The 25792-nt window shown below is 42.0% G+C and overlaps 1 protein-coding gene across 5 annotated transcripts in view; it reads right to left on the bottom strand.

The window, feature by feature from the left end:
* Positions 1 to 25792, bottom strand: part of SOX5 (SRY-box transcription factor 5) — a gene marked incomplete at its 5' end in the record, with an annotated part of 282823 nt that overhangs the window by 211231 nt on the left and 45800 nt on the right. For 4 of the 5 annotated variants that reach the window (XM_084206503.1, XM_084206502.1, XM_084206504.1 and 1 more), the window contains one exon: positions 2108 to 2318. In XM_084206503.1, coding sequence (XP_084062629.1) covers positions 2108 to 2318 — 211 coding nt within the window. Of the gene's footprint in view, positions 1 to 2107; positions 2319 to 25792 lie in introns of those variants that run through there. The other variant, XM_084206506.1, reaches the window with a different exon arrangement.

Below are 25792 nucleotides of genomic sequence, written 5' to 3'. Positions count from 1 at the left end.
AACACCTCATTCACAGGGAAATTCATTAATATGCTAATTACCTGACTAGCAACCAGTGATGACTGACAATTTTACTTTAGCACTGCATGAAGAAGACATGACAATAATTTTCTGCTGGAGTTCAAACAGAGAAGACACTGTGTTGTATCGGTATATATCTCATTTAGGGGAAAGACTCATATTTGCAGAGGACCTCTAAGAACAGTCTAGCCATCTGCACCCAGAAATATATATTTTTTAATTAGCCACTCTAAAAACAACCATGTTGGCTGAAGGGAAGGGGGAGGGAGGCTTGTCAAAATGATGTATTTGTCCCTCACCACCTTTCAATGCTCTTATGCAAGTCTAATTTTCTTCCTAGCCACCTCACCTCTCTGGCCTCCTTTTGTTTCATGTCCCATTTCCCATTCTCTTCTAACTTCTGAACTTTTGTTAGTTCGCTTTTAAGGAGAAAGGGGAAAAAAAGCTCAACTCTTTCCTATTCATTTTTTCCTGGATGGGGAGTAAGCAGAGACATGAATATGGCACCCTCATAATGATTTAACTAGGGCTTAATGAAATTTTCATCACAACCTGCTGTTCAATTTAATGGCCTTTGAAAGACAATAGAACAATGGCTAGAGGGAAGAAAAGATTTTTTGTCGCACGCATTTGCAAAGCCCAACATTCAGTTGCTCCCCCTCCCCTCTCTCCCAATCTCTTCACAAAGCTGTAGATCTTTTGTTTGTACTGTATATTTTCATTTTAGTAGAGCTGAGATAATGCACAAGCTCTGTAGCCATTCTCATGTCTATCTGTGGCCTTTCCCTAATGGAGTCTGTGCAGCCTGTACAACCTCGTGCTCAGCAGAGTATTTATGCACTGCCCAGAGCTCCTTGTTCTCTGCTCCCTCAGATAAAAGCCTGGTCTCCTTCCCACCCATTCCCCCTGCAATCTCTTCCATCCAAAGGCACAAGGTATGCTGTGGCACTGACCATGACATCAGCCTAAATGCAAAAGAAATCTTGTAAGTAATATTAAAAAAATGCTCAAAGAATTTGTTTCCCAGCAGACCCTTACTGTGTGCTCCAGTCAAGGAAAGCCAAATTTACAATCCTGCCATGCTCCTGTATGTGCCAGTGTGTTTGTGTCCATACTTCCACTCCAGGATGCAGGAAATTGTCCTGAGATTTTCTTGTGGGTGCTACCAGTCCATGCTTCAGCACTGAGGTGAGCCCTGAGAGCCCTGCCATTAAACATTTTGAGTAGATTTCTGTAACAGGATAGGTGAGTGTAAATGAGAATAGAGTCTCCTTACTGTGCCCTAGGAAACAAGGCTCAGTGTGCTCCCACAGCTGGCTCTCAGTGCCCCAAAAAGGCAGCTGTAAATACACATGCAGATACCTACAGAGAGCACAACAAGAGCTTCATCTTCCATCTTGGACTCTGCCCCAAACAGGCAAAAATTAAAAATCCTCATCTCTGGTCTTAGTCCCAGCCCACAGAGCACGAGTGCTATCACCACCAGCTGGAGAGAGGGTCTCAGAAAGACCCTCAAACACCCATTCCCCAGGAGTGACACCTGGGAGCCACAGGTGAGACTTGCTGGCCACACTTAATGCAGGGAACACCTGCCTTCCCTGCCTGTACAGCACGGGCACTACACCTAAACAAACCACGATGTGTCCCACACAAAGGCTTCCACTAACTCCCAATTTACCTTCTTACCTCTCAAACAATGACCTGCACACTAGATCCCTGCAGAAAGCCACCAACATTGATGATAAATAGTACTTCTTTTAGTTCCAGACATGGGGGAGAGGGGACCAGTGGTGTAAAAGCCCCCAGGTGATTAAAATTGGCTCACTGCAGGCATACTGAGGAGGCTGCCACTGTAACAAAAACACCACTAGACTCTCTTTTTTGGGAAAAGCTAAAAACGTTAGCTGTGATGGGACACTGATAAAATTTACCTCTAATGCAGAAAAGAACTGTAAGCTCTTTAATTCTGCTGGCAAGGAAAAGCAAGCAGAGCAGAAAAACGGCACGATTAAAAAGTATACGCATCCAAAGGATCTGGAGAAAAGAAAAGAACACAGGAAATTTTGGCCAGCTTCCCAGGCCTTACCTTCTGGCTCGTTTTTGATGAGCTCTTCCATTTTCCTTTGCTTGAGGGTGTCCACGACATCTGCCAGGCTGCCCTTGCGCCGCTCGGGGGTGCCCAGCGCCGCGCTGGACAGGGACTCCCCGCCCTGGCGCCCACCTTCTTCTGCCTTCAGGGGTGAGGTAGATGAGTTGTGCGGGGCAAACGAAGACATCACTTTATTGCCATCAACTTCCTGAAAGGGGAGAAAAAACAAGATGAAATGTTCCTTGGTTTTCTTGAAGAAATGGGATGGGGGGGGGGGGAATCGGCGGAAAGAAAGGAAGAACGATCCTTTGTTCTTTGAGTTCATTGCTATTTGTTCTTCTGTTGAAACCTTTAAAAAAGGCAAGCAACATTTCAAAAACAGCCAGAACAAAGCCTATCCATAAAGCATAAACCAAGATTACAGGCTGGAGTGAACAAAGATCAGCTTGCAAGAGAGAAACATAAAGTACAGTTTTTCCCTAATTGAGAAGAAGTGTTGTTCTCATAGGTTTCCTAATAACAATGGTATTGATTACCTGTAATTGTTTGTTCTTTTACAGCTCTCTTTCTAAAAAAACCTTCAATTTTTACAAGGACCATTAATTTCCTGACTTTATAAAGTACTTAATGCCTTGATTGACTAGTTGTTTTAAGAAATAAAATAGCAACTAAACATTAAATGTCCTTCACCACATGCCATATTTTTACTCAGTTCAGGCAGATCTCCCATCTATAAAGGACGAAGCAATTGCTTTCTGTTTTCTAATCTATTCTCTTCTGTCTTAAACCTTCATTTCTTGTAGAAACAGTATTTTTCACAAAGGTGGTCCTAATGACTTTCCCTGGCAGCACAATGGCAAAACTCAGTGACTTCCTGGAACGTGCACACAACCCTCCTCACGTGAGAGTCCACACAGGTCTACTCATTAATTTTAATGGAAAGCAAAACTGGCTCCAGCATCTTCAAACCTGCCTTCATTAACGCAGGAGCCTTCTCCTCCACATCTCCTCCAGCTTAAAGCAACGTTCTCTGCACAATTCCTCCTCCTTTCATGTCTGTTGTACCCTACCCTTCTGTACACAGCTCCCAAACCCATTTTTCCCTCTGCTGATATATGCCATCTGTACCTGAAAAACTTAGGTCAGTGTCTCCAAACAGATTGCAGCAGGGTAATACTCTGCACAAAATACAATGCCGTAAACATGAGTCGGTTTTATTTTGTTTTATTTTGATGTCATTTCCCAGGGGTTTCGTTTTCGCTATTTTTGTACTCTAGCTGTTTAATGAATATTGCTTTTTAAATAAGCCACTGGATCATCATGTTATATGAGTTACAGACTTGGTTGAAAAAGTCTTAATTTTTTGTTTTCATTTTTGCACTTCATTTCAGAGGGTATGAAAGTGTTACATATGTCTATAAATATGCACATGCACTGTGTTTAGCGATTTTTGTTATAATTTTATATTTTTTGGAGTAATTTTGATATCTGCTCTAATAAATCACAGTATTTAAATAATCACAGAAAAAAACGCACTTTTATAAAAGAACGTAAGTGGCCACAAATTACTTTAATAAAATCTCAGTAAAGCTACATGGAAAACATGCAATAGATTTGTTTTCACAGGCTACTTTGTTGTGGCAAAAAGATTGCTGATGGTTAAGAAAACTTTTAATGCAAACAGTTTGGAGCAGCTTGAATGTGTTATACTAGAGAATAAATTCCCTAACAGAATCGGATTTAACTGAGATTACAATCTGGGCCATCATATGCCCCAAAAACCAAACCCAGTGATGTTAATGAGAGACTTTCTACTGACGTCAATGAGCTTTTGACCAAGCCCTAAAAAATTTTCCAACTCCAATCAACAGAAATGCTCCTTTTTTTCTTTCCTTCCAACCCCCTCCATTTTTGTTCTGTACTTGAAAAACTCCTAGTTGCTAACACTGGACTTCAAAACTTAGTTGAAGCCAAATGCAGTTTTTTTCACCTACAGACTGGAGTAAACTGATTTTTTAACACCAAGCCAAACAAACAAAATGGTTAACTTCAGCATCATTTCAGACTTTATCTAAAATTCAAAATCATTATCACCAAGTGGCAATTTTTTTTTCCTACACACAAGGCTAAAAGAGGAAATATCTTGAAAGCTGCTTTCTTATTCACACTTTGAGACAGATAAGCCAAATATCATCATCCTTAGTTACAGTTCTTAAATCTACCTATGCCACCAGTCATGTGTAGAACAGTGTGTTTCTTCATTTCACCAGGAACTGGTTTTTTATTTTAATCCAAAGCAGGTCCCAAAGACTTTCCCTCCTGTTTCTGTGTGTCACACACGGCGTTTTACAAATACTTTGTGTATTTTACAAAGTTGCCTAAACCTCAGGTATCACCACTGCTGTTTCCATGCACATTTGGGGTACAGGCAAGCGGGGTTTTCTATCTAAAATACATTCTCAATATAAAACCAGTTTGCTATAAGAGAAGAAGCACAAGAACACAAGGATTGAATGATTATGTAAAGCAATATAAGATGGTTTTCAGAATCACAAATTGCTTGGCTTTCAAATGAAGCTCACAAGTGTTTTTAAAACTCTGCTGTGCTTTCTGGGGAAAAGGAATTGTGAGGGGGCAATGCAGTAGTCTGTGAACAAAGCATCCTGAAGGACTCTGAATACTCAGTTCCTAGCTCTTTCAAATGCACTGTGGAACCATGGAAAATAAAACTTTTTCTCCCTGCATTTCAGTTCCCTACCTGTAAAACAGGCACAAGTAATCTCTTATATTATAAAGGTCCCAGAATGAGAAATTCATTAATGAGAGAGATAACCTCCCATTACAATGTTGGCTGAAAGCATTTGTAACACCACAGTTAGAAAGACTTCATAGCTGGCCGAGAAAGGAAAGTGCTCTACACAGATCTTTTTTAAAAGGTAAGTTAGATACTAAAATATATTCCCCCAGAAAAGTCTCTTTGGAGCTCTTGGTTAGGTGTGCACGTATGCAGTGTTTGCATATCACACACATGGCTATTTATACACTTGTGGGATTTAAGCCTCAATCAAAACACATATACAGTAGGGGAACAGCTGCAATCACATCTCAGTGGGCTAAATTGCAGCACACCAGTGAATAATTCATTCAGAAAGATCTGAGGCAACGGCACATCCACGGCGTGATTGGCAATCCAAGAGGGATCCTCTGCTCCCTGTGCTGCGGGAGGAGAGCTCACCCAGCTTCTGCTGCTGAGGACCTGCTCCAGAACCTGCTTCCCCACAAGCCCAGGATCCTTTTATTCTGCCATTCACAACAACAAATGTGCAACAGTTACCTTGCCTTTCACTTCATGTCCCTCCCTTTTATTTTGTTCTTTTTTATGCCATTACATGGAGATGTGAAAAAGCTCTCAATGGGTCTGGATTTTTACTACTAGCACATAAAAAGAAAGGACACTTCCACCACATAAAACCTGCTCGTGTCAATGGCTGCATAAAGCCAAAAAACTCTACAGAAAATGCTCTGATGCTGCATACAGAAGTATGCAGTCCCCCTGAAAACACTGAGAGAAATCCTCAATGGCAAGAAAGGTCTGTCAGCAAGAGTTTAAAATCAATCCCCTGAGAAGAAGTTCCCTCCCAACAAGTGAGATTTAGCAGGTTGCGTTTTTAAAAGGACAAATTGACACGACTTTCTCCAGTTTCACTGAGAGAACAGCAACAGCACTGTAGAGTGGAATTAAGAAAGATCAATATCTACCACTGACATTGTACAATTAAGTCCATCAAGCCACACACAGGACCCATCTCTGAGCCAGCAGAGCAGTGGACAAACACTGTTCCTGGAGAACAGCCTCTCCCAGCTGCAGAACCATCTCACCTGCTCAAGTTTGATTACATTCCAGCCCCTGGCACTGCTAATCCTGGTAGCAGTTTTATGCAGGCAGCAGCTGAGGGAGGACAGGGCTCTGCTGTTCACCTGCCAACTGCTCTGCTGATGCGTGCTGGCCAGCATCTCCTGCAGCCCCGAGCTGGGACGGTACTCACCCAACACCTGGGGCTGCTGCTTCTCGATTTCCCCCTTCAGGAAGGCGGACAAGGGCTGCCCAGATCTCGCTGAAGCAAACGCTCCAGCCCTTCTCTCCCTCCCAAGCAACAGCAGCACAGAAGGGACCAGCCCTCGGTCCGTGTCTTCTGCTCCCGGTCCAAGCTAGAATCCACGGGAAGACCTGCTCATTTACAAGAAAGTGGCCTGGATATTGCCAAACAGCTTTCCACCTATGGAGGAAATACCTCTTCCAAGGTTTAATGATAAAACAGGCTTCTGCCCTTTCAGGATGAGGTCAATAATCTTCCTTTGTTAATCTTGGGCAAGCTTTACTTAATCTAGCCCCCTTGTCACCTTTGTGATTGACAGGAAAAGTCATGTCACTGGACAATGGACTTGTCCTCACTGAGCAATATCTTTTTTAAAGATTACACAATGTTACCCTTGCTCTCATAAAAAGTGCAAACATTGTGCTGTTAAAAGAAACTCTTCATTCCAGCTGTATCTTTCAAATTGTCTCCCTCTGTTTCCAGGGTCCAAGGGAGGCATATTTCAGTTCTACAGAGGAACATTTAAAGGCTTAATGAAAAGAAACAGGTTGTACTCGGTGAGATCTCCAAAATATCTCTTAGTGCTCTAAATAGATCTCATCTTCTCCTTCCTCATCTAGAGATGCACATTATTCCTGTCTGCAATTAAACTCAGACACTCTGCTTCTGTGACATTAAAATTTTGTCCCAAACCAACCAAGAATCGAAGCAGAAGAAAACTGAGAACTGAGTCTGAAACTGTTAATTACCACCATATGGTATGCATGAAGTCTGCATCTGCAGGGAAAAAAAAAATATATCATGAGAATCAAGCTGCTGGTTTTGCAGCCAAAAACACCTGGAATAAAATACTTGTGTCTTTAAAACAAGCACAGATATTGTCTGATTTTCAGAAGCCTGTGATCCTAAAAGCAACCAAAAAGGTTCTTTTTTTCTAAGCTGGAATTTTGCCCATGCTCCACTCTTTCAGAATGTGTAAAGAAGACCAAAGGCAGGGTTTTTTCTCTGCTTTCTACATTAGACATGTAGGCCTATCTATTTTATAGTCTCCATAGTGACCAGGAAGCTGATAACAGTATGACATAAGAGATAATCAGAAAACAGAATACTTCACTCTTCTGAAAAACGATTCTCCAGCAATTTAGTAACGTTTCCTATTTTTTAAAATTTATTTTCCCCAACAATATTTTAGGAAATGAGTATCTATGTGAAAGATTCAACAGCACAGCTACTTCAAGGGAAAATCTGGAAGCTGTAGAAATACTTCCATTGCCCACAGGAGGCCCACCAGCAATTACAAGAAAATTCAACTTGACATTTCCAATATTTGTTAACGTTTAAAAGAAACAAAACAGACACACAATATTCACAAAGCAAGGATTCTCTTAATTTTTGCTTTAAAAAAGCATTCCATTTACAATCTTTGCCTCAATTAATGCAATTAGCTTACTACAGGAACTTGAGTGCCATTGTCTTTTAATGGGAATCATATTTTCAAATCACTTAGGTGGTTTGGAAAAATGTCCCCTTCGAAATGCTGTGTCACAGGGGCTGCAGAGCAGGGATTACCACAGCCCTGGCACCTTCAGGAAGGTGAAACAAATCCATATTCCACAGGGCTTCTCAAGGGACACTGCACCTTTCACATGTAGGAATTTCCTTCCTTCTATCTGGTATTTAAACAGTCCTTGGTCTGTGAGCCTCCTCATGCAGTGAAGTTGCTCATCAGTGGATGAGGAAGGGTCCCAAGGAGATTGAAAATGAAACAGTGGAGGACACCATAAGCAAAGGGGAGACCACAGAAGGTCACAGAAGGGAAAATCAGGTGGAAGAGGATAAATACACTGTTGGGAAGTAAGAACTGACACTTAACCCAAAGAGGGATAAAAGGGTTAAGGGCATCATATAAAGATCCAAAGGTTATCAGATCCATGAAAAACAACCACTGTCCTTATTCTGATTACTTCTTCTCCTAGGACTGTGGTTTTAATGATGACAAGGAAATCAAACACAGCAGAGAGTGAGGAAGGAAGGGAATGGATCAGAAGAGTCAGCTGAAGAGGCCACGGTGGCAGAGGACTTTTACCTGAACTAGGTGAACTAAACACAGTGAACAGAAATGCACTTTTTGTTTTCTTTTTACTGTGACCATGCTGCTACCATCAAGAGAAACACATTCAAGTAAAACACTGATTTGGCTTTACTGACACAACATATTTGGAACTTCATGATCCGTATCTTGGAGGTACTACCAAGACTTATACAGTCCTGATGGCATCTTGTTCTCCCTCTAAAATGTTCAAATTTCACTTTGTAATGGAATATTACTTATTTTTAGCAATCATTACTAGCTCTTGTCCTTCAGCTTGTATTTATTTGACATAAAGGGCTGTATCTAATTAATGACCTCTTCTTGATGAAGATAGACTGGCAGAGGTTTCAGTGGGAAGACTGACAGGTATTTTCAGTGCTTGGTATCCATGAACCTGTCTGAAAATGGTTCAAAGCTCCAAAAGACAACCATCTGCCACAGGAACTGCTACATCAGACACCTTCCCCTCTTTTACCTTTTTCCTCCATACGTAAACGGAGATATTAATGAATAGTTCCTGCAGCTTGAGGCATTTTATATAATTGGTATAAAAAGCCCAGAGATGATTGGCTGGAAGCCCCACAGTGGTTGTGTTTTCATTTTTATTGATGCAATAAAGACTCAGCCCTTATATTACTCTTCCATGACTCCGTGGGGCACCACGGCCCAACCACCCCAAACCGGAAATTGGGAATTCTCTCATATATCAAGTGCCACCCCACAATATCTGACAGGAACACTGAAACGCACCTTGGTTTTTTTCCAAACACCACAATACTCAGACTGCTGCCACAACTGCACCAGCAAGAGAAAATTTCAAACATTTACAAGGTTCAGAGATAAGCCGCAAGAAGCTGGTCGCGTTGGCACAAAAGGAATAACTTATAATCCGTTTTGCACTGATTTCTAACTTTATCCTCTGAGATTTAGAGAGCATAGGAACAGATTTTTCAAGGATTTAAGTATCTACAGATAGAAGGAGGCGCCTAGTGGGATTTCTGAAAATGCACAATAACACACATATTCAGTTAATTCTCCCTGGCTTCATTTTAAGTGTCTGAAAATAAAGAGGAGGAACCAGCAGGGGTGGCTGGGTGACTCCAGTGCCTCCTCACCAGACCATTATCAGCCTATCTGATAACCCATGCCTTAAAACAAACATTTCTCCTCTGGCCCTTCTGCATTCCAGCCCATCCCCAAACATACAGCACAAGTTCAGTATTTCTTACTGCTTATCCCATGATTTCGATTTGATTTATTAAAAATCAAAGAATTATATGCAAACTGTGGATCTGTTTGCAGTAAAAATATATGAGAAAATGTTGTGAGTGACATTTTAGAACTTTTTTACATTGAAAGCCAAGCATGGGTTTGTTAAATTATTTTCTTCTGTGGTCTATACTTGGGCTTTATTTTTAGCCCACCTCTTTGTCCCATTTCTTGCAATGAAGTGTTCCCCATATATAAAAGTAATTTGCAAATGGTTAGATATTAGATACAGTAAAACTGTAAGAGCTACCTTGTAATGAGTGAATGTGGTTAGTGGCATGATTCCTGACACCCATCCTCAGACCAGATCTCTCCTACTGCTTCTTTCTCTGCCTAAACTCATTTCAAGAAAATAACGCAATACAGGATTACATCTATTTGCTCTCCAAACACTCAACAAACAAAACTGGCATTCTGAGAACTCCTAATATGTTAGCTATAACCTGCAAAAACAAAGAACATGTTGTACTACAAGAGCCTTGTTATCTTTGTGCTAGTAATCTTCATGCTTAAAAATAATAAATAAAGCTCTGCAAAAGCACTTTTAAGACTTTTATGAGCTCTTCCCTGAGGGACTAAAGATCGCCCGTAAGACCTTGCTAAACAAAAAATAAGACTGCTTATCAAAACAGCTTGGTAGAGGCTTCAGCATACATTAAATCCTTCTAATAGTTTGGAAATCATGCAGTATAAAACGATTATCTTTGTAAAAATACAAGCTTACTAACCAGATACAACAACTCTGGCTTGTGAGTGTAATAAAACCTATGTTGAGTGTCAAAGCCAGTTTGATCACCAGCTTTGTTAGTGTGAAACAAACCCATTGTCTGTGCTAATTCCTTGGAAGGAGGGGAGAGGACTCTCTGAACAGAACTCGGGATGAAAGGAATGCCATGGGCCAGCAGTGGCTCCTGGACTGCTCCCAGCTTTCACACTTCAGTTCCCTGCAGATGGAAAGGGATGGCAGATTACTTCATCTGCTCTCTGGTAGCCTGCAAAAACTTGTACCAGGCAGATGATTTCACTTCATTCCTTTGGCTGCCTGGCTGAGAGGAAAGTAAAGAAAAGCCACACATGAAATAGTTATGATGCCTCAGGTTTTAGATTTTATATTTTCAGGTTCTGTGCTGCTTTAGGGTGCAGTTCTGAGCTTTGCATTATGGGATGGTGAGCTCTGTGCACAGAGCAGGGAGACAAAACAATTCCTGCTCCAGCTGGGCACCAAGGACAAATGACCCAAATCTCAGCCAGGAGCACAAACCCCGTGGGCTGCAGAGAGAAAAACAAGCAGGGTGGGACTGCAGGGGCTGAAGCTGGGATGGGACAATGAACTGCAAGGTGCAAATGGAGCAGAGCTGATCCCAGGGAGAGACCCCGTGCCCGGCCGGGCATTTTGGGGCCATTTTGGGTCATCTTGGGTGCAGCCCTGGCTGGGCTCTGGGGCTGCCCCAGGTGGGTCCATGGAGGAGATCCTTTGGATAAATCCCTGCTTTATTCTGGGACTCTGCCCAGCCTCTGCTCTAGGGCAGCCTCTCAAGGCATCAATTCTGTGAAAGGCATGTGGCTAAATCCACTACACTTCTTAAATAATCGTGTTCTGCTTCACACACGTTGTGTATTTTTCATGAGCCTTCTCAATTCACATCTGTTTATCTACTTTTACCTTGCATTTGTTCTTTTGCTTTTTTAGATTATAACAAGCCTTACAAGAAGATAACCATCAAAACAGTCTCTGCCTCCACAGAGATTAGCATCACACTATTTCTTTCTTCTGAAAGCAATCTTCCGGAAGTTTTCCTTTTCAAGAAGGGCCAGAAAACATAACTTTATTAAAACAGAATAGCAACTTGCAAAATAGCCTCACTGTGTCCACTGGAGTTTAGTACAGCAAAAGAATAGGAATTAAAAAAAAGAAACTCTTTTGGTTCAGAAAGTTCATCCTGTTTATCTTTGCAATGAATATCATCCAGCCCAAGGGAATCATGGATCTGCTTTCACCTGAGTTCTTTATTCTGTTACCTGCTTTCCACAGACTTCCATTACTTTGTCTACAACTAACTTAAGCAACATTACAAGATTTTGCCAAGCAGTAATTGGTTTAATCTTTTACAGTTACTAACAAACTTGCTTTCCCTCCAAAATTTATTTCACCTATACTGCTCTTCTATAATTTGATTTTCTTCCTACCTACAACTGTTACATAATTTTAGTGAAACAGAATTTGGAATTCTGGTGCAAACCAAAGTAGTTTTCTCACCTTTGGAGGAAGAATTGCACAGGATATAAAAAGAAAAGGAATATCCATATTCTGTGCTTATAAAGAGAGAATAAATCCTTTGACAGCAAGGCAGTTCCACAGAACATGCTTGCAGAGTAGGAATCAAACTTATTTGCACACTTCAAAGGACAGTATTTGATCAAAAATGCCAAATATATCAGGATAATTATTAAACATCAATATGACAGGAGTCAGTCAATGTCCCACTGATACATAAACATAGCACAGGTCAGAGCTTGCCCAGAGTTTAGCCAATCCCCACAGAACACCTTGGTGGTCCTGCACACAGGGCAGGTCAGGAGCTGTCCCTGCCAGGCTCCAAAGGGAAGGCAGAGCACTCAGCACCCAAGGGTTATCAGGAACCAACCCCTGCTCACTCTCCTGCCTCTTACTACACTCAGGTGGTGACATGATGTTCTACTCCAGGGAGCAGCATGATGCCATTTCACCATTTAAGTCCCATTCTAAAGCTCACCCAAGCAGAGCTTAAACAAGATTTAAAATGCACACAGACCTCACCAGATCAGGCTGCGGTTGAGTGATGCAAAATACCCTAATAAATTCTAATTTATGACAGATTCACAGTTGTTCTCACTCTGCAGATGAGTTATTCTTTCTTCTGTTTCTGTAAACTGCAGTCAGCAGCACACGTTGCCTACTATGAAGAGACCTTTGTGATAAGATGATATCGAGGGATGTTGTGACATTCCTGATTAAGAATTACACAGTAAGCAAACTGTACAGAAATGCTAATTTCCCTCCCCTTTCTCATCACTTACCTAAATTATTCTGAGTAATACAAACGATCTTTATTAGCTTTAAAGCAGTTCATTCTCATTCTCTTATATCATTTCATTAAAGAAATCAAATTCCTGTAGATGACTAAGTGCACAACGTATTTTTCTCAACAATTAATTTCGTGCGCTGATGTACATCATGTTCACAAACAAACCAAAAAAACCCCAAGGAACATCAATTCTTCTACAGTCACAGCCAACTACCCACCAGCAGCAGAGAATGAATAACTTTTGCTGGAAATAGCCCTTCTTCTCCAAATTCCTCTTTGAATCACTGATTTCTGAGTATTCCCTGTAGGTTTCAGTCATCATGAAGTGATGCTGAAAAACCCACAGAATTGCCCAACCCAAATAAGAAAGGCACAATTTTCTCCACTTTGACTGGAAAGAATGTAAGGCTGCTTTATGGTGAGGAAGCACTGCTTGGCTAACAGAGCATGGTTTCACAAAATCTCTCTTTCTGCTCTTAAATTTATTAAAATGGGGTCTCAGGATGTGATCCAACCAGGTACCACTGCACCCACCAGCACTAAGCTGATGTACAGAGGGTTTCTAACAAAAACTTCTCTGCCATGCATTCATTATATCCAGCAACATCAAACAGGGAAAAATAATTAAAAAGCTCCTATTGAGCACCTAGAGACCTTGAGCACAGAGAAGGGGTGAACACAAAGACAGGGTATTTGGTTTTGAGTCACAATTCATATAAATATATATATACATACATAAATATATATAAATGCATATATGTATATGTGTGTGCATATATATATGTATTTCTACACATTAGAAGACATTACAGTGCATTTTGAAGGGTTTTCTTATTTTCCTCTTCCCTTCTGCTCTATGAGTGTCTACTCTTACAGTATATATATTTAGGCATACTCAAAAGAGTCACATAATTTTTTTTATTTCATTTTTTTTTTAAATCTTCAGATGTACATTTATGTGGGAATGAGTTACTTGAAAAACAAATGGCCTGGACAGATGCAATTACGTGAAATAAAAGTGAAAATCACATGCACATGACATGTAAAGGGGAACTGTGCTGAGAGCTGATTTGTCTGTTACAAGGGGGTAAAAGTGAGATATGTAAGAGTGGCCCCTCTGAAAGGCACCCAGTCCTCCCCACAGCTCCTCTGGCACTACTGGAGGCTGCACTCCCACATTTATATAAAGCCCTTCTCAATATACTCTGATTTATTTGATTTTTTTATTTTTTTTGATCAAACACTACAGAGTGTCTCATCATTTCAGGTTCAGAGAAACTTTCAAAAATAGAGGGTCAAAAGATGCTACAATGACACTAAGTCACAACTTCTGATCTAAACTGCATCCAACCAGCTCAGACTGGTCCAAACAGGCCTGAGTTAGTCAGAACCAGTTAGAACCAGTCTGATGTAATTGGATCCAGTCTGAAACAGCCTGAACCCAGCCCATGCTGATCCAGGCTGGGGTGTATAAACCACAGTTACCCAAACCAGCCAAAACATCCCCTTCAAGGAGAACCCTGGGACTAGAAAGGCTCATGGAATCAAACAGCAATACCTAAACTAGATTCCAGTGACTGAAGGGAGAACTTCTGAGGACTGCCTAAAACACCCAATCTTTTTGTCAACTTTTTTCCATTAGGATCTTGATCATCAACACGCTTTTCCAGATTTCAGCACATTTGTTTTCTACAGGAGCTGGCCAGAACGCTGAAAAACTCAGCAAGAGTTTCAGGAGATCCCCATGAGCAAACTGCATTTAACTCCACAGGTTATTTTCAGTGAACAATGGGATCACATTTTCAGAAGACTGAACTGTTCTGGAAGTCTCACTTCCTGAACACATTTGATTTCAAGCCCTCGTGTTTGTTTATTTTCATGTCAGCTATTATTCACTTCAATGCAAAGTAAAACTTTCTTCCCTAGAAGTAACAGAGTAAATTAAAAACTCAGATGATGCACAGTGATAAACAAAACACAGTCAGAATTAGCTGTTGAAATCCCTCAACTACTGAAAAGAAACATAATATCCAGTGAAGACACTAAGCAGAATAAACTGGAAAACAGAGAGCAACAAACACCTTTGGAAATTGCTGGTCATTCTTCTGACTGCAGGGCTGCATTAAATTGACACAGATTAGTGGAAGTTTAGATGAAAGTATCTGTGTTCTGCTTCTGAAACAGGAGAATGTCCAACTATGTCAGGGGATAAACAGAACAGTGCCTTTAAATTGTCACCTACATTGAACATAGCTGCTCCCCATGTATTTTCTGAGTCATGTCTATCTGCTTGCTTTATTGACTATTTCTTTTTAACTGCCCTCAGCACTGAAGAGTCAATACAGCAACAAAAAAAGAACTGGACTCTGCTTTGCAGACATATCATCAAAAAAACCAGTTAAGTACCATTTGCAAAGTGTTTATTACTAGGGATGATGTGAAGCAAAAAGAGACACAGCATATTTTCAAACCCTGGTTGAAGTTATAGCATTATAGGCAATTAATAGAAATATCATATTTTTATGCAACTAAATTTGACCTCAAAAGCCACAGGAAGACAGAAAACACAGGACCCTCTAATGTCATTTTTCCAGTCATTTATCTGACTATAACCACACTTTAAAGCACTAAGGTCGGCTGGTCATGCAGCATGACCTACACTTCTGACTAGCATGCACTACATTTGACTGGAGAGTAAATAAGGGACTGACACTCCATTAACCTTCACAAGTACAATTATTTATCAAAACAGTTCAAAAGACTACCCGACAGAGAACTGATAAATCTGGAAGCAAAAAGGAAACTGTAATGGTACAAGCTGATCTTTTGCTGGTGATGAAGAGCTATTTCCTACCACAATTCCTGTGGCAAGTCCTCCAGCCAGTTTTAACACAGTCATCCATTTTAAAGGGCTGCACCTTAAATCACAGTGGCTTTGACAAAATCTCAGAGCTTTCTTTTTTCATTTTGTGGGTTTGTTTTTTTTTTGTTCCTTTTTTCCCCCCCCATCTTCTTTCTCAGAAACAATACAGGCTAATATGTACATACAGGACTTCAACGACTTCCCTCAGAAATGCAAGCAGAAAATTCAGAAGAGCTGGCCCTACTGTCACAGCACACATAGCAGCTGAGACGACCACCACACAATACCAGAGGCTTCACCCCAAACCTCTCCAGAAACCTCCGCCCCAAACCCAGTGACACCAAACCTCTCCAGAAACCTCCACCCCAAACCCAGTGACACCAAACCTCTCCAGAAACCTCCACCCCAAACCCAGTGACACCAAACCTCTCCAGAAACCTCCACCCCAAACCCAGTGACACCAAACCTCTCCAGAAACCTCCACCCCAAACCCAGTGACACCAAACCTCTCCAGAAACCTCCACCCCAAACCCAGTGACACCAAACCTCTCCAGAAACCTCCACCCCAAACCCAGTGACACCAAACCTCTCCAGAAGGCTTCAGGCTCCTGCCCACACACAGTAACACCATTCCACTCCAGCAGGCTGCAGCATCTGCCCTCCTTGTCCCCCAGCCCAGCCTTTTCTGCCCTGGTGCTGATGCAGTGCCCCTGTGTGCCCTCTGTGCCCTCTGGGGTTGGTCAGTGCCCCTGGGCACTCCAGGGCTCGTTCCCTTCAATGCTGCTCACCTGTCCTGCACAGCTGGAGCCAATTCGGGGGGATTGATTGGGCACAGCCCACCCCAATCACCTACACCACCTACACTTCTGCATTTTGGGTACACCTGCTCCCAAAATTCCTGTTTGCTGAGGTGTCTGTCCATCATTTTCCCACCACCACGTGAACTTTATTTCTTTTATTACAAGACGTGTGCTGGTTGTCAACTCTGCAAAATCTCTGCACCATCTTTCTGCAGTGACATTCTGCTCAAATTCTGCACTGAGCAGGGGGTTGAGCTGCTCATCACCAGCTGTCATCTGCCATCAACCCCTTTGACTTTCTGACTGCAGAAGCGCTTTGCACCTCCAAAGGTTGGGAGGTTTGTTCAAAATCCTGCAAGGGTCAGGAGGGAGAGGGAAGAGAAGACAGCTCTACCACACGAGGATTCTGTCATGATCTGCTGGGAGTGCTGCCCATCACTGCCAACTTCTCTTGCACAGTGGTTTTCCTCTGGCAGCACACAGCCCTCTACTGCACTACACCCTGGACTCACCTCCAGCCTCTCTCAGATCACAGCTGGGATCAACCCCCAGGTGCTCACCCCTGGAGCTGCAGTTATCACAGCAGAGCTCCAAAAAAAGCAGTGGTGGGCAGCAAATGAACCACCTTCCTTGGCTTTGCTCTCCCCTTTGAATTGGTTCCCTACTTGGTAAAAATGCATCAAGTCCATGAACACAGCAGCTCACCCAGCTGCCTCAGCCCTTCCTTCTGGTGGTCACGAGGCAAGCACCCCAAAATGCAAAAATCAAGAGATAAGGGAGAAAAAAATCACTTGAAGGGGAAGAGGCTTTTCTCTTATCAAGTAGCCCAAAACACAGCAAAAGGAACAGGAAATGCTGACTGACATCAAGGTCAATTTCTACTAAATGTCATCTAATAAAGGGGAAAGATTGACTAGATAATGCCTTTTTAACAGAGGATTTACTACATTCATAACATACAGAAAAGCATAATCCTCATTATATTAGTTACCTTATTTCAACTAGTGCAAACAGTTTATTCCTTAAAGATAATAAAAGGAAATGGATTATGATTTTAAACCTTCTGCACACTTCTGCATACATATTAAAATAATCATGTTTAGGGGACTGAGTACTTTTTAAACCCGACTCATAAAATTGATATCCTGAGGTCTAATGTTTATTTTTTCCCATTGACTTCCAGATGAAATGCCTTAAATTGCAAATACTTCCCCCTTGCCAACTCCTTGTCTTGGAAACTCAACGTTTCTTTTTTCTTCTCCTAAGGAAGGATTCTGACAATGCTTGGGATGTGCAGGAGGCATTATAATCCATTTTGCTATTTGAGAGCTCTGCACTCAGAGCTCAGCAGAACCTGTCCTCTGCCAGGTACCCAAGCAAAAGAGAGCAGCTCACAAAGCCTTCCTTCCACCAGAAAAATGCACAAGAGAGGATTTAACTGCGAGTTAATTGAACAAATCTCCAGAGCATCGTTTATGAAATGGTGTCTGAGCCACCCAGAGCATGTTTTCACTTGGGATTAGAGCTTCTCAGCAGCATCTCAGATGCACCTGCTGCAGACACCACTGTCCTTAATGGAAAAGCATCTGGATTTAAGCAGGAGACATAGCTGGTAAAATGTGAATGATTCTGCCCTAAGTAGTTCCACAGAAGCAACAAAACAACAAAAAATTTTTAGAAAAACATGGTGGAGACATGAGTCCCATATACTGAAAGGATAGCTTGGGACAAGGAAACGTGATATCACACTTCAAATGCAAAAACCTTTACTGCAGAAAAGAGAGTATTTCCTTTTGCTGCAGTGGCTAGGACAAGAACTAATGGGAGAAAACTGATGCAGGAAAGATGAGCCAGGAGTGATTCTCTAAAGGCAGAGACAGCAGTACCTGGGGCCAGACAGACTGGGAGGCTCTGAGGCTCCTGCCTTGAGCAACTTCAAGAATCAGGCTATTCTCTGAAGGAAATGACATTGGTACAGCTGATCCCTGGGTCTGGGTGACCTCTCCAATCCCTCTCAGCCCTACAGTTCCATCAAGTGCAGGGCTGACAAATGGTGAGAAATGGATGTGCTCATTCAGTAGAAGCTCTATAGATCTGCAAGGGACTTACTAAGCTGGATCAGGGTTTTTTAGTTGTGTTTTGCTCTGGATTTCTTTTTTTTTTTTCAGATAAATCAATAGGCTTGGGCCATTTTCCAAAGATGTGATTTGGTAAGTTTCAAGCCAAACCTCTCAAGCTTTACTCATGAGATAAGTGCTAAACAATGAGCCAGATTCATCAAAGCTTTATAGACTTACTTAAAAGAAAAAGAAACTGATTCAGCCAACTCATTTCAAGCCAAATCAGGCAGTTGAAAATCTATTCCTGAGATTTGGAAAATCTGTCTTTTTTTAAAATATTTTTAAAATATGTTTTGAGAGTCCCTCTTTTGCAAGAGCCTCAGGCAACTCTGTCAAGAAACTGTTTTTTTGGGATTTTTCAGTCTGATTAGAAGTGGTGTATTCCTCACGTCTAAAGGAGATAGATGAAATACATGTGTTTGTACATATACACCTAAATATTTTTACATATACACTTATATATACAAGCAACATAAGGATTCAAGAACATTTTATCAGAAGTTTGGTAATTAAAGCAGTGGGTTTACTTTCCAAAAAGGCTAAAAATGAATTTGCTTCTTTACCACAAGAAAAAAAACCAACAGTAGTGCTGGACACCAGGATCCTCCACGAATGCACAAAGCTAAAACCAGTTCCCTGCTCTCAGGAATGTCTATGAGCATCAGCACATACAATCTACCAAACCTCTCAGTACTGACCCTTAGAGTATTTCCTCAAAGAAGGTTCATTTCCCTGTTCTTTCAGTGCTTGGTATCTCTACCAAGAAGGGTCCCAACTGAGCTGAACAAGCCAGTTTTTGTGTACACCCACAAAAAAACCTCCCAGCAGCACCAAAGCACTTCAAACAAGGCATCAAACGTTATCAGGAGAGGAGAAGGCACAGCCTGGTGTTATCTAACCAGGATGGGGCACAGTGGTGACTGGGGATGGAGGAAAGGACATCCTGCCTGCTGGCTGGCATCCCACACGTGGCTTCTGAGCTGGAGGAAACCTGGACTGAAAATGCTGAGCTGGTGATGCAGAGATTCCTCTGCAGAAGCACAGGAAAGGCCCCTACCCTCTTCTTCCCACATCCCCTGTCAATTCCCCAGCACACTCCATTTCAGAGGCAGAAAGGTGATGTCCCTACAGCCATGGACCGTTGCATGGCTGCCCCTCCAGCCCAGCATTTGCTGTGAACATTTCTGTCAAAGCCACCAGAAAACGTCCAGAACCTTGCCGTGCTTTCTTTCTGTGCTCCTGCTCTCTGCAAGGCAGCTGCTCCTTCCGAGGACATGGAAAAGCATGTGACTTTGAACTGGAAACCCTGAAGATCAGTGAGCCTACCTGCTAATGAGCAACTTGCTATTGAAACGAGCTCGTTAGCTTTCATTTCTGCTGGCTGCTGATCGATTCATGAGCGCTTATGTGGCCTCTGTAAGCCGTACATAAATTATCAAACGCATCGATTTCTCCAGATAATAAATCAGGAAGCCAGTCCTTTCCATATCTCTAGAATAACTGCTTAGCTCAATGGCCTTCAAAATTCAACCAAAGGAAACAATGATAACATCAGCGTTCACAGATGCACCGCATCTGAAATGGCAAATATTCTGCTGCAAAAATAAGCTGTGCTGGCATCCCAGGGAAGCGAATAAAAACTTGCCTCTGAAAATGTTACATACAAAACGCACAGAATTTTGCATCAATCCTTGTGTAGGTGGCAGCTCAAGAAATTCACAGTAAGGAACAATTGTCTCCAGCAGGGAAAAATCCAAGATAGATCATCATCTTTTTTCATCTCATATAATTAAATTTCTACAGCCATCGTCATAGGACTGAAGTGGTTGAAGTCCTGTGGCATGCCAGGGTCGGCGCTGAGTTTTGGAAGTGAAAGCATTTTCTCTTGTCCACTGGCAACCCCAAGAGCACAGGAAGAGAACCTGATGAACACTCATCAGCCAGCACAGGAGGAGGAAGGGAAAGCCTCCTTAGCCCAAACCTGCACCCACACCATTTCCATTTTCAGCACATATGGATACCTCCAAGGCCACCCCGATTTCACCTGGCCTCCCAACTGTTTCTTGAAGTACATCAAAAAGTAACGCTTCGGACACGTATGCTTGCAAATTTCCAAGCACTTCATAACACTGATTTGCAATAATTTGCCTAAGGTCATGTGGGCCTTGATCCAAAGCCTATTAAGGACAAAGCAGTCTTTATAGTGACTTCAAAGAGCTTTGGATTGGACCCACGGTGAAGCACTGCATAGTAAACAGAAAAACCAAGAAAAGAAAACCTGGTCTAAAGAAATGTCATCCTCTCCTTAACCGACTCAGCTGACTGAAAAAGATGGGAACGTGGGATTTAATTTTCCTGTTCTGCACCATGCTGCCAGCCCAGTGAAATGGCTCTTTCCCTTCTCCCACCCAACTGCACTGCTGGCAGCATTATTCCGTTCTGAGCCATAGCCCAGCACAGCAGCTGGAGCACGCTGCAGAGGTATTTCCATCACCTTGACCCTCAGAAGCAGCTCCCTGGAGTGCCCCCGAGAGCTGCAGCACTCCATGCCAGCCCAGGATGGTGCCAGGATGGAACGCTCGCTCCAAAGGAGCAGCAAGCTTAGGACTAAATGCAATAACAATAAGGAGTTAAAATGTGCAGACCAGAGAACACCGCTTAATCCCAGTTTACTGAAAGGACATGTCATTTTTAGAAAGTTGTCCAAACAACTGTCTTAATATTCTACACCAAAGTGGCTATTAATCAAACAACAAAGGCCCAATTAACACATAGCTGTTGTCACCTTGATGTTAAAAGCCTCTCCCTTCCCCCTTCTTTCTTTCTTTTCGTCTTTAATGTTACAACCTAACCCAAAAATGCCTCAGGGCCCTACAGGGAAAAAAAAAAAAAAGAAAAAAAAAATTAAAAAAGACAAGATACAGAGAGGGAGACAGGGAGGAAGGGAAGAGGATGGAGAAAAGTGGGGAGGGGAGAAAAGGAGAGAGAGGGAGAGAGAGAGAGAGAGAGTCTTAAATACCATCTCTCCTCTAGGCAGCAATTTCCACAGATGAAGAGGTCACCACTGTTTAACAGTGTGCTGCCACGTTAATTTAGTATGACAAGATAAAGCAGTAATCTCTGCTTGAAGAGGCTGTAAACCGCCTGCTATCCAGGGACATGCTCGAGTCGATTTGCACTGTATATCACTTTATACAATTGCCGTGACAAAGCCCCCTGAGTTCCCTCATGTAAATCTCTCTCTCTCCCTCCAACTTCCCTGCCAGTCAGGCACGGCGGATCCCGGGTAAGCCGTGCAAACTTGGTGCTTTTCGCATGCCAGCGGACCCCAGAGCTCCCCTCCTCCCCCCGCCCAGCAAAAGATGTTTAGGACTTTGATAATCCATTGATCCCACTTCCATATCGGCTTGTATTTTTCAATCTGTCGTGTTAAGTTGTCAGGGAGGGCGATTAAACCGATGTTTCATGTTCCCAGATTTGCGTTCCTGGGAATGATAGTTTTCAAAGCCTTTCTTGCTAGGTTCTGCTTAAAGATTATCCCTAAGAAAGCTGATGTGAATATTATTACTGGCATAAACCTGGTAATAAAACCATAAAGTGTTTTAGGTAAAGACATTTTAGAGATATTCAGGGTTATAAACATAAGAGTTTAAAGCTGGATAGAATTTGGAGTGCTTAAAAAAAAAAAAAAAAAAAGGGAAAGAAAAAAAAAGCGCCCTGTCAGGCTGTGGAGTTTTCTCAGCACGAAGGAAAACAACATATGTAAAAGGGAAAAGGGAAAAAACTCGCGTGTCAGTGTGAGGTAAATAGAATAAATAGAATTCCAGAGCCACACGGAGGGCAGGGAGAGCAGGACCTGTGCAGGCAGACAGAAGGAGGAGGCAGAGCCAGGGTGGCAGTGGCCAGGCTGGAGCTGGAAGGAAACACGGCCACAGCTCTCCCAGCCAGGGATGCTGCCGAGCCTGCACAGCTGAAAACACCCCCGTGCTGTTGGGCAAATAGGGGGAATTTGCTGCAATATGTTGCAACTCTCAGATGCCATACTGCATCTCCAGAAGATGCAAGTTTTAAATTACGTCTCCCTCTATTTCACATTTAATTTGTGTCGTTTTCCTATGGCCTGCAGGCACGATACAAGTCACAGCACACAATATACCAAACACGGTGCCAAAACGTGAAGCTGTGCACATGTACATATCCCCGTTTTCTGGATTAAACACAGAGGAGGACGTAAGCAGAATTAAAACACATGCAGCAGACAGGTTTCTACAGAGTAAGGCTGGAATTTTACTACAGTTGCTTAACCAATACATTGCTATGCCTGCACATAGTATTTGGACTTGCAAAAACGACCAAGCAAGGCTAAATCAAATCTTTAACAGGTTACATACCTTCTCTGTAATCAGTTGAACTGAACAATAAAACCTGATGCTCATTGCAGCTGATACTAAGACAGAAAAATGCTTTATTAAGCATTTGAATTTCTAATAACATTTGTTAATTCTCTAAATTTTAAAAGGGAATGGATGGAATTAGAAATGGCACTAGAATTAATGCCATTTTTCAATACTATGAGAACCTTCCCAAAATGGCCTTTCTAAGGTGTTCTGTGTTTCTTTATTCTCTGGTAGATGATGCTAATCAACACATTATTTATTATTTGAACTTAACAATAGTTAATAGACATACAAGAAAAGGTTTGCTTTTAGGGAATACCCAGTTCTTAAAGCCCCACTAAACACCATCAGTACTGGTTAAAAAAGAATTCTGATAGAATATTCACACATGACACCCCCAGCCCCTCTGTAAAAAAAGGGTGACCTAGAACATGGCTACTTCTCCAGAAAAACAGGGGAATTTTTGCACAGTGACACTTTAACACCACGTACTGTGGATGGGATTACTCTCACCTAATTTTAGCCCCAAAATTTGACACCCAGTCTAAACCAGTCATCAAGGCTCCCTCCACAGTCAACAGACCAGCACTTTCCGAGGGTAATCCATCTTTCTTGCGCTGGGTGCTTTTGTTAAGATCAGAAAGGTTGTTCTAGGCAGGTGGTTATCTTTCACACAAACTGTGAAGACAGCCCTAACTTTCATGTGCCTAAACTTTGGTGAACTGAACCCCAATCTCACTGAAGGGCATCAGTGATCTCCATGAGGGTGGAAACTCAGAGATCAGAGACCATCACAGATGAAGGGCAAGGACAATTTCCATGCTACTGGCACAGCCATGGGTGACAGAAGTGAATTGCCTGTGATAAATTAGCAACCTGGAAGCTGGAAATAACATCTAATTTCACCCAGTAAACAAAAAACTTGCCATCTTTGTTAGTATTTATCAAAGGACAAGTCCAACAACTCAGTGACATTTTACCGAGCAATACAAAGACACAGGTCCGAAACACAGAAGTAAATATTTCAGTCAAATCAGTTAATTCACAAGGAAAGCTCAGGAATTCACTGTGGCCCTGTGTCAATATATTACCCAATACTCATGTTGACAACTTCAAAACTGAAGCTATGGTCACTGCCCAAAAGCTAAGTTTACACTGGCCACAAGCAAACAGGAAAAGTACATCACCTGCCACAGATGTATTCTTTGCAGGACTGAAGGACTCTATTTGCAACTCTGCTGGTAGATCTATGAAATTCTGAAAACTGCTTTCCAGAGCAGTTTATCAAACAGGTTTAAAGAGAATTTAAACAAGTCTTATACACGTAACTATTCTTCTCTCCCCCATGCTCTGCTACTGTCTCTTTCAAGACAATAGGAATTTAAGAATTTGGAAAAAAAAAGTGGGGGGATGGCAGATTTAATATTTATAAAAGTAAAGAATACACCATGGACTCACTCTCTGTCATTAGACAGATGCAGGCCACAAACTCAGGTGAGTTGAGTGGTTTGAACTCTGAGATGCAGAATGTTTTCTGTTCCCAACAGAGCTAAGCACTACATAGCAAAGCTTTGCTTATGAACAACGAATTATTAAATGCTCTGGCCAGGCAATTACCTCTCACTCAAAGCTTTTTTGGTTGAAGTTATCTAACCACAGATTTATAAACAATAGGGATCAAGAGCTGAGCTTAACACCCTAAGCTCCAGCTGTAACCTACGAAGGAAAACAGGCACTTCCAGGGTGTGAGTTCTCTGACCTACTTACAGGATCTGTTAGGACACAATGAATCACACTCCACTATCCTCTATTCACTTCCATTAACTATAAAGTTAAAGCTGAATTTACTAGCTCACTTCTGAACATACACTTTTTAAACAGACAGTATGGGGAGACTTCACCCTTGAATCTTTACCCCAAAAGTGACATTCAGATTTACATGGCTTTGTTTGATGTGTTAGTGGCCAACTCCATTCTGTGGGATGAAAAAACTTCTTTTCTCTATGAGAAAAGCCAAGATGTCCTCATGCTGCACCAAGGCTCCAATAATCACCAGAAATTTATCACTGAGGCTCCATAAATGTAACTGAAAACTGTGCAAGAAAGCAACCTGCTCCTAGCAGAGCCCCAGACCCTCAGTGCTAAGCTCTGCACTTGTATCTGGGTGTTTTCTGGAAAGCTCAGCAGATATGCTGGATCTGAGCACGGAGGGATCCAAAACTGAGCAGGTCTCCTGACTGCAGCTGCAGCACTCCAAAGTGAAAGGAAAGAGGAAGGTTTCACTTACAGCTCCAGAGATGAAAGCCACACTTTAAATTCAATCTGAACATCAGCACAGAGTCTGAAGCACGGATGTTTTGCATTATTTCTGGCTAGCAGCATTAACAAGCAATGCAAGCTTCCACCTCTGACATGACTTAGTGGAGAGATACACATACAATCTACCCCAGTAATTCAGACTTGAGATGTCAGAAGGATTTTACCTTTTTGCTATAATATTTCTTATTTTCTGTCATCAAAATCCAATCCCACAGAAAGCTATGTGCAGAAGGAGTTATAGTCAGTGACCTCTCCTTCCCTCCCTCTTGCTACCATCAGCATTAGGTTCCAATCAACCAGATTATTTTGCAGGAACAGGGTCATAAGCTAAGCATTCTGGGGCAGGAATGTTTCTTTTTTCCTGTCTCCATAAAAATAAATCATGCTCTTGGTACAATATAAATAAAGATAATAACAGTCTGATATTAGATTTTACTGTTCTATGCTTTAGACAATCTGTGTAATTTGCTTGCTGCCTGTACAAACCACAGAAAGTTAATCTTTAGAGCTCTCATTTTTTCCTTGGGGGGGGTTCAGTTTAAAAGCATGAAAAGAGGATGCTGAAGCAGACTGTTTCCATGTATGATTACAGCCTAGTGTGCACTGCCTGGCAAAAGCTATCCCGAGTCACACCGGGCACAGCTCCACGCAGTGACTTTG

The sequence above is a fragment of the Fringilla coelebs genome (genome assembly GCF_963513975.1).
Source record: "Fringilla coelebs genome assembly, chromosome: 5".
NCBI classification, from domain to species: Eukaryota; Metazoa; Chordata; class Aves; order Passeriformes; family Fringillidae; genus Fringilla; species Fringilla coelebs.
The sequence above is the reverse complement of the archived record's forward strand: the minus strand, read 5'-3'. Positions and strand labels throughout refer to the sequence as shown.